This window comes from Thermobia domestica, chromosome 14, assembly GCF_964235325.1.
Source record: "Thermobia domestica chromosome 14, izTheDome1.hap1.1, whole genome shotgun sequence".
Classification (NCBI taxonomy): domain Eukaryota; kingdom Metazoa; phylum Arthropoda; class Insecta; order Zygentoma; family Lepismatidae; genus Thermobia; species Thermobia domestica.
Window position 1 is genome coordinate 175,097,197 of NC_137467.1, and position 16,210 is coordinate 175,113,406.

A 16,210-nucleotide genomic window follows, 5' to 3' on the forward strand; every position below is an offset into this window, starting at 1 on the left:
TTGCCCCTTTGATTTCGTACTCTTGCCCCACATATAGGGGCAAGAGTACGAATTTGAATGTTTTCATTCTATCAGTTCTACTTCCTCTAAGAATAGAGGTATATAAAAGTTGAGTTCACATTTCGTAAAGGAGAGTTCAAGCTTTGTGTTCCATGTAAAAGTTTTCCGTTGTAACTATTTTTTACCAAAATATATAAGTTTAATTAAAATTTGCGTACTCTTGCCCCCCTTTCCTATAATAATCAACGATATTTCCTAATTATTATAGGATAATCTTTACAAACAATATAAATATTACAATCGAAATACTAAATATAACTAAACAGCTCAGTTACTATTACGTTTTAAACCTAAAGACTTACATATCTTTCTATGTAATCTACTAATATAAATATCTATCTATTATAAATATATTTCTATGTAATCTATCTAGTCTATCTAATAAATAAAATAAGGAGTTTGTTTGTGCGTGTGTGTGTGTGCGACCTGGGAAACAGACGAGTGGACTCAGAGTTACCAAGTTTTGGTCACGGTTACCTTGGTCCAGGCCCCAGATCAAGACGAAGAGATATTTCCAAATTCGAACCAGGGGGGTCTCAGGTAGGGACGTTTACCGGGACATGTAAAAGTAGTAGAATGTGACCGATATTAGTGTCGAATTCATAGTTTTCGGGGTCGCTGAGATCAATGGTGAAACTCCGATCGCATTAATTTCCCAATACACCCTATTCGGCTGCGGGCTGGGGGTCATCGAAGGGGGATTCCAAGACATATAAAAATAATCCTAAATGACCGATATTAGTGTCAAATCCATAGTTTCGCGATTGCTGAGATGAATTGTGATACACCCACAGACGTTGACTTCCGAATGCAGCCCCCATCGGCTGGGGGCCTGAGGCATTTTTCTTTCAAAATTCGAACCAGAGGTCTGACAGTGAGGTTGCGTTTACAGAATATGTAAAAGTAGTAGAAAATGACCGATTTTTTATCCTTTCGTTGTTCAGTTTGCTTACATAGATATTTTATCTGACCCATGGGAAGAATGGGTATTTCTACTAATGTTCTTTGTGAACGTATTTCATATGTTCGATTCCTTGGGGTACGGGCTTCCCACATTTCGAATTTACATGCGTTACTGTTGCTTGGACTACACTCTACGCTGGCGAATCTGGCTTCTCAAAGTCTCGTAGCGAGTTTTTTTTTTTTTTTTTTTTCAAATTGTGCGTTGGACGAACTTTTTTCTTATAATTTATTTTCGTTGCTCATTGGAACTTGAGAAGTAACTCAGCTTTGTCTATTGGGTCTACGTCGAACATGAAGAGGAAAGAGTGTAAATAACAAGCTCTCATTGCTAAGAAGATAGTAGCTACCGCAGTCAAGCTTAGTATACACGTTATTCAACAAATTTAAAATATAATGTAATATCGATTTCCTCTCAACTGTTTATTTATCTGTAAGTGGGACTTTGTATTTTCTTGTTAGAATTATTTAACATCATATTCTTTCACTAAATTCGGACAAGATCTATAAACATACAGTATCACGCTACACTTATTATTATTAACTTATTATAATAACCTGGCTTCTAATATAATATTTGTAGTAATTTATTAAATTTTATTCTCGTTGCATTCATTAAAAATGATATACAGTAAACCGTCAATTTAACGAGCTGAAACTTGAATTTTTTTCACTCTTCTATAAAAAATAAGTTTCAGAAAAGCGCAGGCTAAACAAGCATTCAATAGGAAAAGAGGACTGCTAACATGAACCAGACATTCGAAAACGGTTTATTAAGACCCTGGTATGGAGTGTAGCGCTTTACGGATCAGAGACGTGGACATTGAGAAAAGCTGAAATACCTAAGCTGGAGGCATATGAAATGTAGTGTCGGAGCAGAATGCTGCGCATATCATGGACCGAAAGTAAAAGGAATGAAGACGTACTAAAGGAAGCTAATGAACGACGATAGATTTTGCTCAAACAGTCACTGCATCCAGTAGTATTTATCAGATCTTTTTCAGATCTCTGCGTTAACACAGGGAGGTCCAGAGGGTCAAAAAGTTTTAAAAACGAATATTTTAACCACAAAATCCCTTTCTTTGCGATTTTCGCGCCTCAAATACATTATGGAGACATGTAAATGGTACCGTTGAAAATCTGTCCTATTTTGGAGAGAATGATGGGCGAATCATGATCCTATTATAAATAGGGATGTCTCAGGAAACTATTTTTTTCTGAGATTAGGGTCTTTTGCGGTAATCTCGGGCATTGTGGGGATTATTAATAAATAGTTTTCCCGCCCTTACTATTTAAGATGGAAATTTGAAATTTTGTACTCACATTTAGTACACCCCTTAGTATTTTACAGTTGATTTTCAGGTCTCTGGGTCAACACTGGGGCTCCAGAGAGGCTCAAAATTAAAAAAATAAATTTAAGAAAAAATTCGGATTTCTTTCAAAATTTGTCGCCTCAGGGACATGATAGGGAAATGTGATTGGTACGATTTGAAAGATTGATCTATTGTGGAAAAACGACGTATGAACCATGATATTCCGATAAATAGAGATGATGCTGTAGCCGTTTGAATAAAAGTCTATAATTTACCTTTAAAAAGCCGGAATTTAAAAGAAGAGAAAGAAGAAACAGCATGGCCATCTTGGCCATGTCTCATTCGGCAGTCTGATTGGGTCAGCGTGCTGATAGAGGGAAAGGCAAGAGGAAAACCAGGAAGAGGAAGACTGAGAATAGAATATCTAGATGCAGTTACGAAGCAGAGACCTACCAAAGTATAAAACAGTTCTCGCAAGGAGAGAAAAGTTTTAAAATTTCCATTTTGCCTACTAACCTATAGTTGAGCAAAGAAAGAAGGATAATACGAAGTAGTGTGTTATTTCTGTTACTAATACGATAACACAATAAATATATTAAATTTACACTAGGCAGCATAATATTAAGTAATTTAAATTATAACATCCTATTTTAAATATTGTTCATAAAATAATTCACGATTTAACCTATTTCCGAGTGAACAGACACATTTTACCGCAATCACTGTGTTAAATGGAGGTTTTATTGAATTTCAAATGTAACAATGAAACACTAATATATGAATAAAATACAACAAAAATTATACTTTTGGGACACACCAGATTAAGCAATACACTAAGAATACAGTTATTAACATTTATTTTAATTGTGTTTCTAAATTTTTAAAAACGGATTAATAAGCTCGATAAAATGGTACAGAAAATTTAATTATCCAAATAGTTAACGTAAAGTTATAGTATCAAATGCTTCAGGGTTATCAAAAAAAAATAATAATAATAATAATAATAATAATAAAATAAATGAATACTTCATACAGTACAAAGTGTAAATCATACATTGGGTACCAAAAATTGAAATATTAGTAAATATCTATATATAGAGAATAATATTCCATGTACAACTCACGGGTGTATACAATACAATTAATCACTGTTAAAATATGCATTGACCTCACTACGTTTCTTTCTTTGCTGTTTCACTAGAACTCTTTTGTCTCGATGTAAGGATATCAGCTACTTCTATAAATGGAGCTTCAACTGCAAGATGCAGAGCTAAAGCGGCAATGATTATATATACGAGGTCAGAGGAGAAGCAGTTCATCTGAAAAATAAATAAATAAATAAATAAGCGAGCATTAGCTGTAAACACAAGATTAGAAAGTCACAACAGTCCTTTTAAGGGGGCAGACTACTAAATATTTTTGAAAAGCTAACAAAGTTTCTTTTGCCCGTTTTTTGTAAGTGAAAAGAGATAATGAAATGTAACTTACCACAACAATAGACAATGGTATTCTACATCCGAAAATAGGAATCTGAGAATTATCAGTGTTGCCACCCATAGAAATTACAGTGTGTCCAAAATTTGAATTACCCAAAAATATAGGTTAAGGCAGCTACTAGAAGAATGAACTCAACGGTAGTTGATTAATTATCATGTTGTCTTGGTTACTTGTTTGCTACTTTTTAAATAATGTTTGTATTTATTTTGTAATAACTTATTTATTTTGTTAATAACTTCTGTGGTTTAATAGATGTTATTAGGTTATTATAGATTGTAAGAGTGTTATCTTGTTTCTCTTCGTCTTATGGTCGACGTTTATGAAAAATATTGGAATACCACATATGGAATAGCGTTTCCCATCCAAAGCGTAGAATGGTGTCCCTGGTCATCCTAGGAAGGCCGGGCTTAGCGTTGTCCTGCAACGGGAGGACCCCTTTGTGATTCAGAAGTGCTGGTTCCAGACTTTTTAGTTTGTCTCCGCGGCTCAACTGCTAACAGTACATTGTTACATTGATGCTCTGAACAGCTTTTTACAGTTTCCAGTGCAGGATGCCGCGAGCAGTCCACTAAAAACCCAGGAGGACCTTTTTCTGGTGCACTACATTTTTCGGCTGTTTTGTAACCGGAGCGTGTGATGCTAACCAGTGATGACGGCATTGTGGAGCTTCGTACAAGACCCACTTCTCATCACATGCCAACACTTTGAAAAAGAAATGGCTCCTTCCTAAGACGAGACATTTTTTAATTTTTTTAAATATTTTTAATGCTCAAATCAGCCTCTTCAGTTTCGGCATCTGAAGACTTTAACCGAAACGGGCTATCATCATCGCATTTTATTTTTCTTTAGCCTTTTTCATCGTCCTTTATTTGCAATAATTGGAAGGAAGAAAGGGAACAAGGAAAAGGCTGGGAAGGATGAGACCACGACACTCAACATCCAACAACGATGAACAAACAAACAAAACAAATAAAAATTTTCAAAAAAAAAAAAAAAAAAAAGAAAAAAAGAAAAACGAAAAGAAAACCAAAAGGCCTTGAGCTATCTATCTAATCAATATTAACTAACTAACAAGAATTTAATTACTATCTAATTCCTACCTAATTTTATTATCATATTATTTAACAAAATTTAATTGGTATCTACCTACTACCTAAATTGGCATGTATATTATGTTGACAATTGTTTAATATTTCCAAAACCTACACTTCTGTTTTCGTCTTATTGATTTTAGAGTTCATTAAAATAACACGAAAAACTTTTCCTGTTATGCTCTGATCTGAACTCAGATAATTTCGGTGTCTGCTACTGCTGATTCTCTTCCTAATCTTGGTTTCTTACCTAAAGGATTTTCACCTGTGTGTGTGTTCATCTCCTGTGTTATGGTTTCTCCTGTGTGGTTAATAATCACTATATAGAAAATACACATTACTTCACTAAACACTACACTACACATCACTTCACTAAACACACCACTTTTCTATAATGCACTTAAGTGTCGTATCGATAAAGTTGGTTCTCTGATTTTTTTTTTTTAAATTATGATTTTGGCTGTATTTGTTTAATGTAGCTGTATCACTCATTGATCTCGGTTCATTCTGCACATCATAAACGGACCGTGTGTATCGACATGAGGCCCAGGACCCACTCGGAGCACTTAGTGCGGGCCCTGGTCAGTTGTGTTCCGCCGCCGTGTACACACGGACCGAAAGTCGCACGCTATCGTAACCGAATCACGAAGCGGCTTCGAGATGATGCTCTATTTCCGAGTCTTCATTTCAGAATTTGGGATATTATTTTATATTATTGTTTCTATTACACATTAGTGTATATTTATTCCCACGGCTCCAGATTTAACACTCATTCCATCACCATCACATCACACACACGCTCCTAGAGCATCCGGAGTTCCTTACCAGTCAAAAGACCGAGAATGCTCTAGGCACTCACACCCCATCACTCAACCTCCTTCCTGGGGGCGCAGAGATCCAGCGCTTCCAGAAATTTCCTTCGGTCCAGGAGGGGGAATCCTCATTCATCCTATTTTCCATATTTTATGTCCACTTAGTTTGTGTTTTCTCTATAAAATGCTTTTCTGCATAGTTCTGAGTATTCCTCTGTTACATGTTCCAGGATTCTATAATCCTCTTCATCTTCCAAAATAGCTTTAATATCTTTCTGTCTAATTTGGTCACGAATTCGAAAGTGCTCCTCCAGGAACGGAGGAGCACTCTGTCCTACGTAAGTTCACGGTGTAACTGAACTTCCAAAATCAGGTAGTATGTTGGATATACTCATACCAACGACCTGACCTTCGACTTATCTCCATTCGCATTCAACTCACAGTGTGGTGGCCAATGGAACACAGGCCTCTACAAAAAGCGACAGAACTTTCTTGGTTATCTTTATGCAAATAAGACCCTGGAGAGAAGACAATAATACCTGCATATGGCAGAGAAAGCATGTTTTCTATGTATCACTACGTTGTATTGCATGGAAATGCAGAACTAACTTTTCCAGTTCACTGGAAACTTAGAGAATGTTATATATAATCTAAATATAAAGTACTAGTACAAGTTTAAAGATAATTATAAAATTATGGAAGCATACTCACCACAAATCCATTTGAGAAATACACAGGATCTTTGAACCTCTGTAATCTCCGTAAAGTTATGGGAAGACTGACCAGATAAAGCGAGTATAGCAAACGATAGAAGAATTCAAAGCCATGCCAGCTAAGGAAAGCGTTCAGCGATTCTAAAATAAAAACAAAGAATTATGTTTCTGTAAATTACAAATAATTCATAAGATATTAAATAGAGTAAATTATTTATATTCTGGTAAGTTTTCCTTTAATATTTGTTTCTAATACCAGAATTTTAAAGATGTCTTCAAAACAAAACATCGCCGAAAGCCCCGAAGTAAATGTTAATATACACTCAGAAACAATAATATCACGGGGAGAGACCTCCATACTAAATTAAATCTTTGAAACATTTAACATTCGTGTACTAGGACTATTTTGAGTTAGCTGTAGTGACTGATAGTCGTTAATACGCTATGTGATGTAATGTGGACTCGTAGAGTGTTGGTGTCATCTAGAGCCATGAGAACGATGATCATATTTCTTGGACAATTAGCCTTAAGTTCGTTATATTAGAATTTCTGGAACTAATTAAAGGTAATTTACTCACTAAATGTTCAATGATCACCAGTGGTCGAAGTGAGACGGTATGAGGTGGTATGCCATACCGCCTCTGGCTTTTCAGTGATTAAAACATACCATCATTGGAAAGTAGATGTTAAATATCTTTAATAAATTAATTTTTGTACACAGCAAGTGACGAATAGCTTTGCACGAAAAAAGGTTTTAGTTTTTATGTAGAAATATTAATTTCTAAGTTGACAACACCGAAATTTTGTTTTTGTTATCTTTCCCCTATCTTCTGTTTTTAACATGAAGTGTCTTCAAAGAAGTTCAACTAGGTTATACCCTAGGTTGTTATTAATATACCCTATAGGTGCATGATGAACCCGGAACACAATGTAACGAAACACACGTCAAGTTTTGAGGTGCTATATTGAATTGATTATTTCTGTGTGTCTATCTTCTTGCCTTAATGCAAATAAATGCCGTGTTTTGAGCATGGGCATGTTTAGGAGTTGTCTGCTGTGCGAGTGTGTCTTCCGGGTGTTTCGAATACCCCGGAGACTAGGAGTTTTCCCGCAAGAAATTATTAATTTCCTCATTTGGTTTTTGAGCATTTTGGTGTATAATTTTCTATAATACAACATAAGGGTACATTTTAAATTTTTTTCAGAAAGTTGTTTCGTGAGATTAAAGTTTTTCCATACCCCATCACCCATATTACCACAGAGAAGCTCTCCAATATTTTTCAATCATTATGTAAATAGAAATGCAATATTTTACACAACATACCCTCACTGCATTTCAACATTTAGAAAGCCGGCATGTCTAGTCAAAATCGTAACAAAACATACCACATCTGTTTTCTCTCCACTTCGAACACTGATGGTAAAATATATTTAAACGTACGTACTTTCCGAAGATTTTCTGCATTACCTTTTTATTTTTCACTAAATTACGTCTTCACAATTGAAAATACATTTCCTATTAATGGCTTCTTTACGTATTATATCAGAACTGTGTAGAAAGACATGTTCAAGTTTGGCCATAAAGAAAAATGATACCATGCGATACGGACTGCCATATGCCATATTAACATATGCATATTTATAAATGTTATCAATATACCCTATAGGTGCATGATGAACCCGGAACACAATGTAACGAAACACACGTCAAGTTTTGCAACGAATGCTCAATAAACAGGATACAGTTTTCTCCTTTCTCAAGCAAATCGATGCAAATCACTTGTTTTCTTCAGTTTAAGAACCTTACAGTAACATCTTCTGTTGTGATTTTCGGATCAGTTAAAAAGTTAGTGAAAGGCAGAATAATAGGAAATCGTGGTAAAGAGAAGACCGAAGCAGGATCCAGGGCCATCAAGCTGAACAGAGACCAGCAAAGCAGTTATTCTGCAAGCTATTGTCTTCATTCGGACCGATTCAAGACCAAGAATATAATAGGGGAGAAGACTTGAGTTTGGCAAGTGACCAACATAGGTTGCAGTCCATCGACGACGAAGAACCAATTGAAGATATCACTTAGACAATCACGCCATCCATCCAACCATAGCCCTTGTAGACACCCAGAAAGAGACGCCCGAAGTACAGAGTCCTCCAGAAAAGTGTATACACTGTTTAAGAAAAAACACATATATCGTATTTCTTAATTACATTTAATTATTGTTCAAACATATGTTACAGACCTTCAAGTAAGAATATTTACATTAGATGGTCAGAATATTGGCTGTTGCTTGGGACTAGGGCTGTGCGATATCCGGTTTTGAATATCGAACTTCGATATCGACCAAATATCGAAAGTCGATCGATATATCGAATATCGAAATATCGAAGGTTTGATAATATATCGGTCGATAATATCGAAAAATATCGAAGTATCGAAATATCGAAAAATATCGAAATATCGAAAAATATCGAAATATTGAAGTATCGAAAATATCGAAAAATATCGAAGTATCGAAATATCGAAAAAATATCGAAATATCGAAAAATATGGAAGTATCTATATATCGATTTTGATATTTACAAAATATCGAAATTTCGATATTCACAAAATATCGATCGATCGATCGATATATCGAAGTATCGCACATCCCTACTTGGGACGCTCGACAACCTTTGCCAGAAGATGAAGGGCATGTGCATTGGTTTCCATTGATACATTGACCGCTGTAACTGCAGCGACCGCTCGTTGTTTCATGCGCTTCAAACCTGCCAACAATGCGTTTCATTGTTAGACGAGTTGGTGGTTCAGTACCAAACTCCATTCTCTACTGACTCTGCTCTTTGATGACATTCCCAAAACAGATAAAACACTTAAAAACATAATTACGCTGCTGGAACGTCAAGCGTGCTCCTGCCATTTTCTTATCTCATTAACCATGTTGACAGTACCGACATCTGTCGAGCGAAAAACCATACTACAACATAATTTTAACTGAAAACCAGTGTAGCCATATCTAGCATCTTGGTGCTAGATCTAGCATAATTCACGTGCATTTAGCATCTAGCATCTTGGCCAAATCTAGCATAATTTCATTGTTCTCTCTGATGAACAGAAAAAGAACGAAAATTTAGATGGTTCAAGGACCGTCGGGAATTATTTTTCTTAGTTGAAGCGATGGTTGGAACAATCAGTATTTCCGCGGTTGTAATTTATTGTTGAATTCAGAGACATATTCAAAAATAGCAAATCGTGACTCTACAAAACATATTTACTTATCCATAGTTTTATTACTGTCAACTGAAACCTGAATCTGGGGTGTTTCTGTCCCTTTCAATTTACAACTTGAGAGGGGAGGAATATGAGCTTCAGGTGACAGCTAGTAATACACTAAACGAAATGCTTCAGGCATGTGTCGGAACCGGCTTGTTGTATATATTTCTTAAAATGTTAGCCATTCATAAGACATAAATTCGACCTTTCTCTCCTATAATGTGCTATTTACCAATTTATTTCATTATCATTCCTGACAGCGTCATATTAGCTTCGTACATGAATACAGTTAAAATAATGAAGATAAGTAGGGGTGGGTCTTTAAAATTAGTTAGGAAAGATAATTTGAAAATCTGGCATAATTTACAAAAATCTAGCATAATTCAGACCCGTGTTTGGCATCATCGAGAATCTCGAGTGTGGTAACCCTGCTGAAAATAATTGTCAATGCCCGTATCCTGATAAAGGATGACAAGGAGTGGATACATTTTTCTGGCGGACTCTGTAGTAAACAATATGGGAGCACAACCAGTGAGTAACATCAGAATTACAAGGATACTGTGCTTAAAAGTTTCTTGAGATCTTCGTTTCTTCGATTACTTTCTACCACTGTTTGTTTTCTTTCTTGTGTGATTTGTTTCATTTGCGGTCTAGATCAGGCACGTAGCCAAGGGGTGGATCTGAGGGGTCCGGACTTCCTAGGAAACCATAAATGACAATATTAAGGAAAGATGAAACAAAAAGAAACGAGAAAAAGAAGAATAAGTGTTATAAATATAACACTACAGCAAACGTTTGGTTACTCTTTTCTATGAGGAGCTTTGTGTGGAGGAAACGGAAGTTGTTCAAGTTTAAAATTGATATTATTTGAGCGGAGCATTCCGAATTCCATCTAGCTCCATGCTAATCCTATGGATCACAAATGACAATCGATAAACCAGTTTGATCATATTGACTCTCAAGTAGAACTTAAGAAATGCCCACTATCACCAATAATATGAGCCTGGCAACATAGATTCCAGTTACACGTGTTAAAGAAATTTTCAATTTCGCAGCAACATTAATCCATTTTGTAGGATGTCTTTACTGCTAAAGAGATCTCATTGCTATCCTTGATGGCATTAAACGAAGATGAGAAACAGAAGAAGAAAGAAGGCAAGAAGAACCTAGTTCGAATAACCTCGGAAGACTATATCTTTTTCAATATTTTTAAAATATTCTTTTACTGGAGGTTTCTTTATAGTTTGTTATTAAAATACTTACTAACATATCCTCATTTTATTGTCCTAATAAACCTATATGGGTATGTTGCCAGCAAAATAGTGTAGATTGATCGAGCCTTGGTGTGTAACCACAATATTTCATGTCACGATCCTCCCCCCCAGTACGAAATCCTGACTAAACGAACTAAATAAGTCCTGCAAGAAAGTATAAAGCTGTAACTTTGTAACCATTTATTGTATTTGTATAAAACTTTTAGTGGACTTGTAAGAAAGTCTGAAATTTTGTTTCCAAGCATTTTTTCAACGCTAAACCTCCAGCTGAGCACCATTTACGTCCAAACATTGCTGAAGTCTTTTCGGGAATCCAAGAATGGCATTTCATCCGTAATACTCCCAATGACATCACGTATATTCTTCCGGAGGTCCTGAACATCTTTCGGTTTTTACTTGTAAACTTCTGTATCATTTTCTTACGAACGATATCGTGCAGCGTTGTCATTGGCACTCGTAGCTCCAAGGATCTGTGTTTCAACGATTTCTTTGGACTTCGCAACACACTTTCTTGCACGGACTGAATCACATCAACACTGGTTGTTGGCCTTCCGCTACGAGGCAAGTCCAAGACACTCCCGGTAGCTAGGAACTTATCGTACCATCTCTTGATACTTGAACCTGCAGGTGGTTGTTTCTGATATTTTTGTCGGAAATTTCTTCTCACCAAAATACTAGATTTTAACTCACAAAACCACGCCACACACTGCGCTTTCTCTTGAGTAGACGCCATCTTTGTCACGTGATTTGCGGTTATGACGTCAACGTTTACATCCGCTCATTGTTGCCAACAAACATTTTGACATTTCCACTAAACATTACAAACAAAATATAAAATTGTAAGTAGTACTTTCAAAGTTACAACTTTTTACTGCAGGACTTTTGGAAGACTACAGTATGTTGCCAGTAAAATAGTTTAGAACGATCCAGCCTCTGGTGTGATAACCACAGTGTTTCGTTACACCCCACCTCCCTATTATGAACTCCTGGCTACGTGCCTGGTCTAGGCATAGAACTTCGTGCTATTTGTTAGTTGTAAGACCTAATACTGACATCTTTCTTATACATTCCTTCAATATTTGAGCTACGCAGATCCGAGAGACCACATGTACAAAATAGTACATAAATTGACAGGGCGCAACGTGTGATAAATACATTTTTTAAGCAATTTGGTCTGCGTGGGGGTGTAGTAGTTGGAGTGCCTTTAAACGTGGGAAGAAGTGAACACAAAATTTTACATCAAAATCCAGCCGTTTTTACCTTCAAAAACGGGTGTGATGTCGACTGAAATGAGTTGCTGAAAGAGCTCTTTTGTTTTCATCACCAATTCTGTCCCGTAAGAGATGCTCAGAAAAGACAGATTGACACATGAACTCAAATTAATTTATGGACACTTTTCCGATTATTCTTGTTAGTTTGAGAATCTAATTCAACGTTGGAAACAGGAACGGTGGGCTTGGACACCTAAAAGCTAATGAAGTAGTAAAATTACATCGATATGGCATAATCTGCACCACGTCACGAAGTAACTTCTTAAGAGAACCCATAATGTTATCAAGGATATAAGAAGCGATATTACCAGGTATTTGCCATGTTATCCGGATAGAAAATTATCTTCTGTCCACTGTGACTAAATCACACTGCGTATGTGTGTGTGTGTGTGTCAGAAATGTTAATGAATGGGACACACAGCATAACAAAGAATTGATCTTATTTCATTACATATAACGACTGTTTCATTTAAAACAATAACGTTTAGTTTAACGGCTGTATGAAAAGCTTATCAAGAAAACACACACACTCATATATATATATATATATATATATATATATATATATATATATATATATATATATATACAAGGGTTGGATTTTTAGTAATGGCAACACTGCTATATACATACTCGGGAACAAAGCAATTCATTATAATTCATACCAGCGGTAGGTTAGATGCCGACCCTCTCTCAGAGCACATGAACTCGCCTGCCCTCCTCTCCATGCGTGCGCAGCGCCAGCAGTTAGAAGACAGGTATGAGAGAGTGCTCATGAATTACAGTCACGCTGCTTAAGTGCTCGCAGAATAGTCTTGTTTTCGAAGCAAGATCAGAGAAGCAGGTTGAAAATTGAATGTATTAGATGTAGGAATGCAAAACAGTGCTACGAAGTATTGCAACATATTTGCGGTGCAAGTGCATTACTATATCGTACAGTAGCAAGGTGGGTCAAAGCCTCTAATGATGGACGACAAAATGTCACAGACATTCCTCGCTCCGGCCATCCTCCTGTAAGTGAAGAAGATGTGCAGCACGTGAACGCGTTAGTGTTAGCAGATCGGAACGTCACGGTTCGTCAATTGGCCAACAATACAGGACTACTGCATTCGACTGTGCTGAAAATTCTGAAGAAGAACCGGGGATTGCGTAAAATCGCCTGAAGGTGAGTTTCACATGATCTGACTGAACAACATAAGTGGCTGTGATGTGATGCCACTCGAACACACTAGAGCGGTATCAACGTGAAGGTGAGGCCTTCTTACGGCGGATCATTGCTATTAGTGAGACCTGGGCCAGATCGTATGAACCACAGCTGAAATGGCAATGAAACGAGTGGCGTCATCCTGGGTCACCGAGAAAAACAACAGTTCGGAATACTCCAACCAATGTGGAAGCTATGCTCATCATTGTATTCGGCTGGAATGGTGTAATCATAAACCACACCGTCCCCAAGGTTTTAACTGTTAGTGCATAGTACTACTGCAATTTTTTGCAAAACAATCTGCGAGCAGCTGTAAGACGAAAACGACGCCACTTCCTGACGGATCCACTCATCATTCTGCATGACAATGCAAAGGCACATTCAACAGGAGCCGTCACTGATTTGTTGCATCGTTGGGGCTGGGAAGTAATCTATCACTCCCCGTATTCTCCAGATTTAAGTCCCTGCGACCTCTTCCCGAAGATGAAGGACTTCGTGGGATACACTTCCGTGCAGTTGATGATCTCATGCGGGCGACCGATCGCTCTATCCGCACTATCCAGAGATTAGGCATTGCCAAGGACATCCAGCGGCTTCCACATCGCTGGGAACGCGTGATTCACAATACTGGTTATTACATCGAGGGCCTGTAAAACTTACAACCTTGTAAGTACTCTACTTCTCAAGAATATCGTTGTTGACATTACTAAAAATTAAACTATTGAGTATACATATACATATATATATATATATATATATATATATATATATATATATATATATATATATATATATATATATATATATTGCAATACCCAAGTGGTATTGTATGCAAATAATACTTTACGCTTCCTCATGGGTTTACGTCAGGTACTACGCATCACGTGGATTTACTACAACCAGCAGACGACGGATCTCTGGCTTCTACGAAGCACACGACGACATCAGAGCAGGAACGCCATCGCCGCAAGGACGCCTATATAATGGGACGCAGCTGGCAGTTCTTTACCAGTTTTCTGGTGTCCCTCCTACTGTTTGCTACGGAACATTAGGAATAACCTAACCCCAGGCCTCTAGTCTGCTTCGGGACTCTTGGCTTTTCCTTTCTCCTGGCTTAGCCTCCTTCGGGGCTCTGTTGGGTATCCTACGTCAGTTGCTTAGCCTGCTACGGGGCTCTGTGACTATTAACCGCTCACTGCTTGCCACGGAGTATTGACGATTCTTTTGTCACTCTGCTTAGCCTGCCATGGGGATGTGTAGAGATCCTGTCCACGGCCTCACGTTCAAGGACTACCTAATTTCTAACCCAATAAATTAGAGGAGAATTACTTTGTAGTGTTTCTGAAATACTGCTACACTGAGAAAAAATGTAGGTGGCATACTTCAAAAGATAGGTTACATGCCTAATTCCTGTAGGTTTTGGATTTAACGTACAGCAGACGTATAACTGAAAACGCATGTTTTATAATACTTTCTGTATAAATATTCCATCTATACGTACTTTCCGTATGAAACAATGTAGGCGGTCAGGATCTCACATACAAATGGACGTATATAACATATAGCTGACGAAGGTAACATAAGTATATGCATGTGATATACGGAAAACTGTTAGATGTCAGATATCCTGTAACGGCATAATGTAACATCTAAGGGCAGTGCCTATGTAGCATACGGATAAGCTTCGTACTGATTTCTGTAGTAAGCAAGAGGATAGCATATCTTTGTCCGGAGAACGGATTTTTCTCTGTGTATACAGTGACTTCTATAATACAAGCCGGTAGTGGGGGTCGATTCCGGACATTCATTTATTTACCTTGCTCTACCTACAACTTATATGGAACAGAGTTTTACGATATATACATTAAATTAGCCTTTATAAAATAATTTGTATCGAACTTACTGTTACGCCCTGAAGCAGAAGCGAAGATTATCCAGGACACTGATAGACTCATAATAAGTTTGTAAGAAATCAGGAAGAGACCATGCTCTATAGAATGATATTTATTATTAGGCAACATCAACCTAACACCATACACTAGGATGGTAGTATTCCCAATTATTGTGAATATCCAAGCACAAGTGTCAAAATACTGAAAAAAGAGAAACATGATTTAGAAATCAGTTAAGACAAGCAAAATCAATGTGTTAAGTTTTCTGATATATTAAATCGTTATAAATGAAATAATTTACATAATGATCACTACTACTCTCTCACCATTAGTAGGTTATATAACGTATAATGAAGTTATATAACGTTTTAATGCATTATGATCCTCTGTTTTTAGTGTAAATAATAAAATAAAATAAAGTTCTTATGAGAATACTTTCTAAAGTTTCGGGCTGAAATAAGCCAGTCGTTGTATATAGTACAACCCTGATAAACAGCACTACCTGTTTACGAAGATACTTATGTATTGGGTGTGACGGATTGCGTGCTACACTAAAACTTAGAACCATGTCGACAGTAGTTCACTCACTACCGGAAGGGCTACCCATACCAGGTTGGTCATTTAGTAGAGAGACGAAGAATATTCTGGGAGAAGGCAACAGTTCTCCAGTAGCCAAGTTGGCGGAAATTATAGTGGTTGGTATGACAATCTGGACGTTAGTCCCAGGGGTGGTCAGAGTGCCTTTAGCGGCTGAGGTATCGCAGAGTGGAAGGCAACAGGAAAGCACCACTCTATTTCCCCCCTAATTTGTTGACACCAGAAAAAATTGGTCTTTCGCAAGTTAAGCAAGAGCTA

The 16,210-nt window shown here is 37.0% G+C and overlaps 1 protein-coding gene across 1 annotated transcript in view; it reads right to left on the reverse strand.

Annotated features, from left to right (window-relative positions):
* Positions 1-3,463: 3,463 nt before the first annotated feature.
* LOC145670753 (nose resistant to fluoxetine protein 6-like) overlaps positions 3,464-16,210 on the reverse strand; it is a 40,522-nt gene continuing 27,775 nt past the window's right edge. The window contains exons 3-5 of the mRNA XM_081739521.1: positions 15,367-15,556; positions 6,445-6,587; positions 3,464-3,652 (exon numbers count right to left, since the gene is read on the reverse strand). Of these exons, the coding sequence (XP_081595647.1) occupies positions 3,506-3,652; positions 6,445-6,587; positions 15,367-15,556 (480 nt within the window). The 3' untranslated portion in view covers positions 3,464-3,505. The remainder of the gene's footprint in view (positions 3,653-6,444; positions 6,588-15,366; positions 15,557-16,210) is intronic.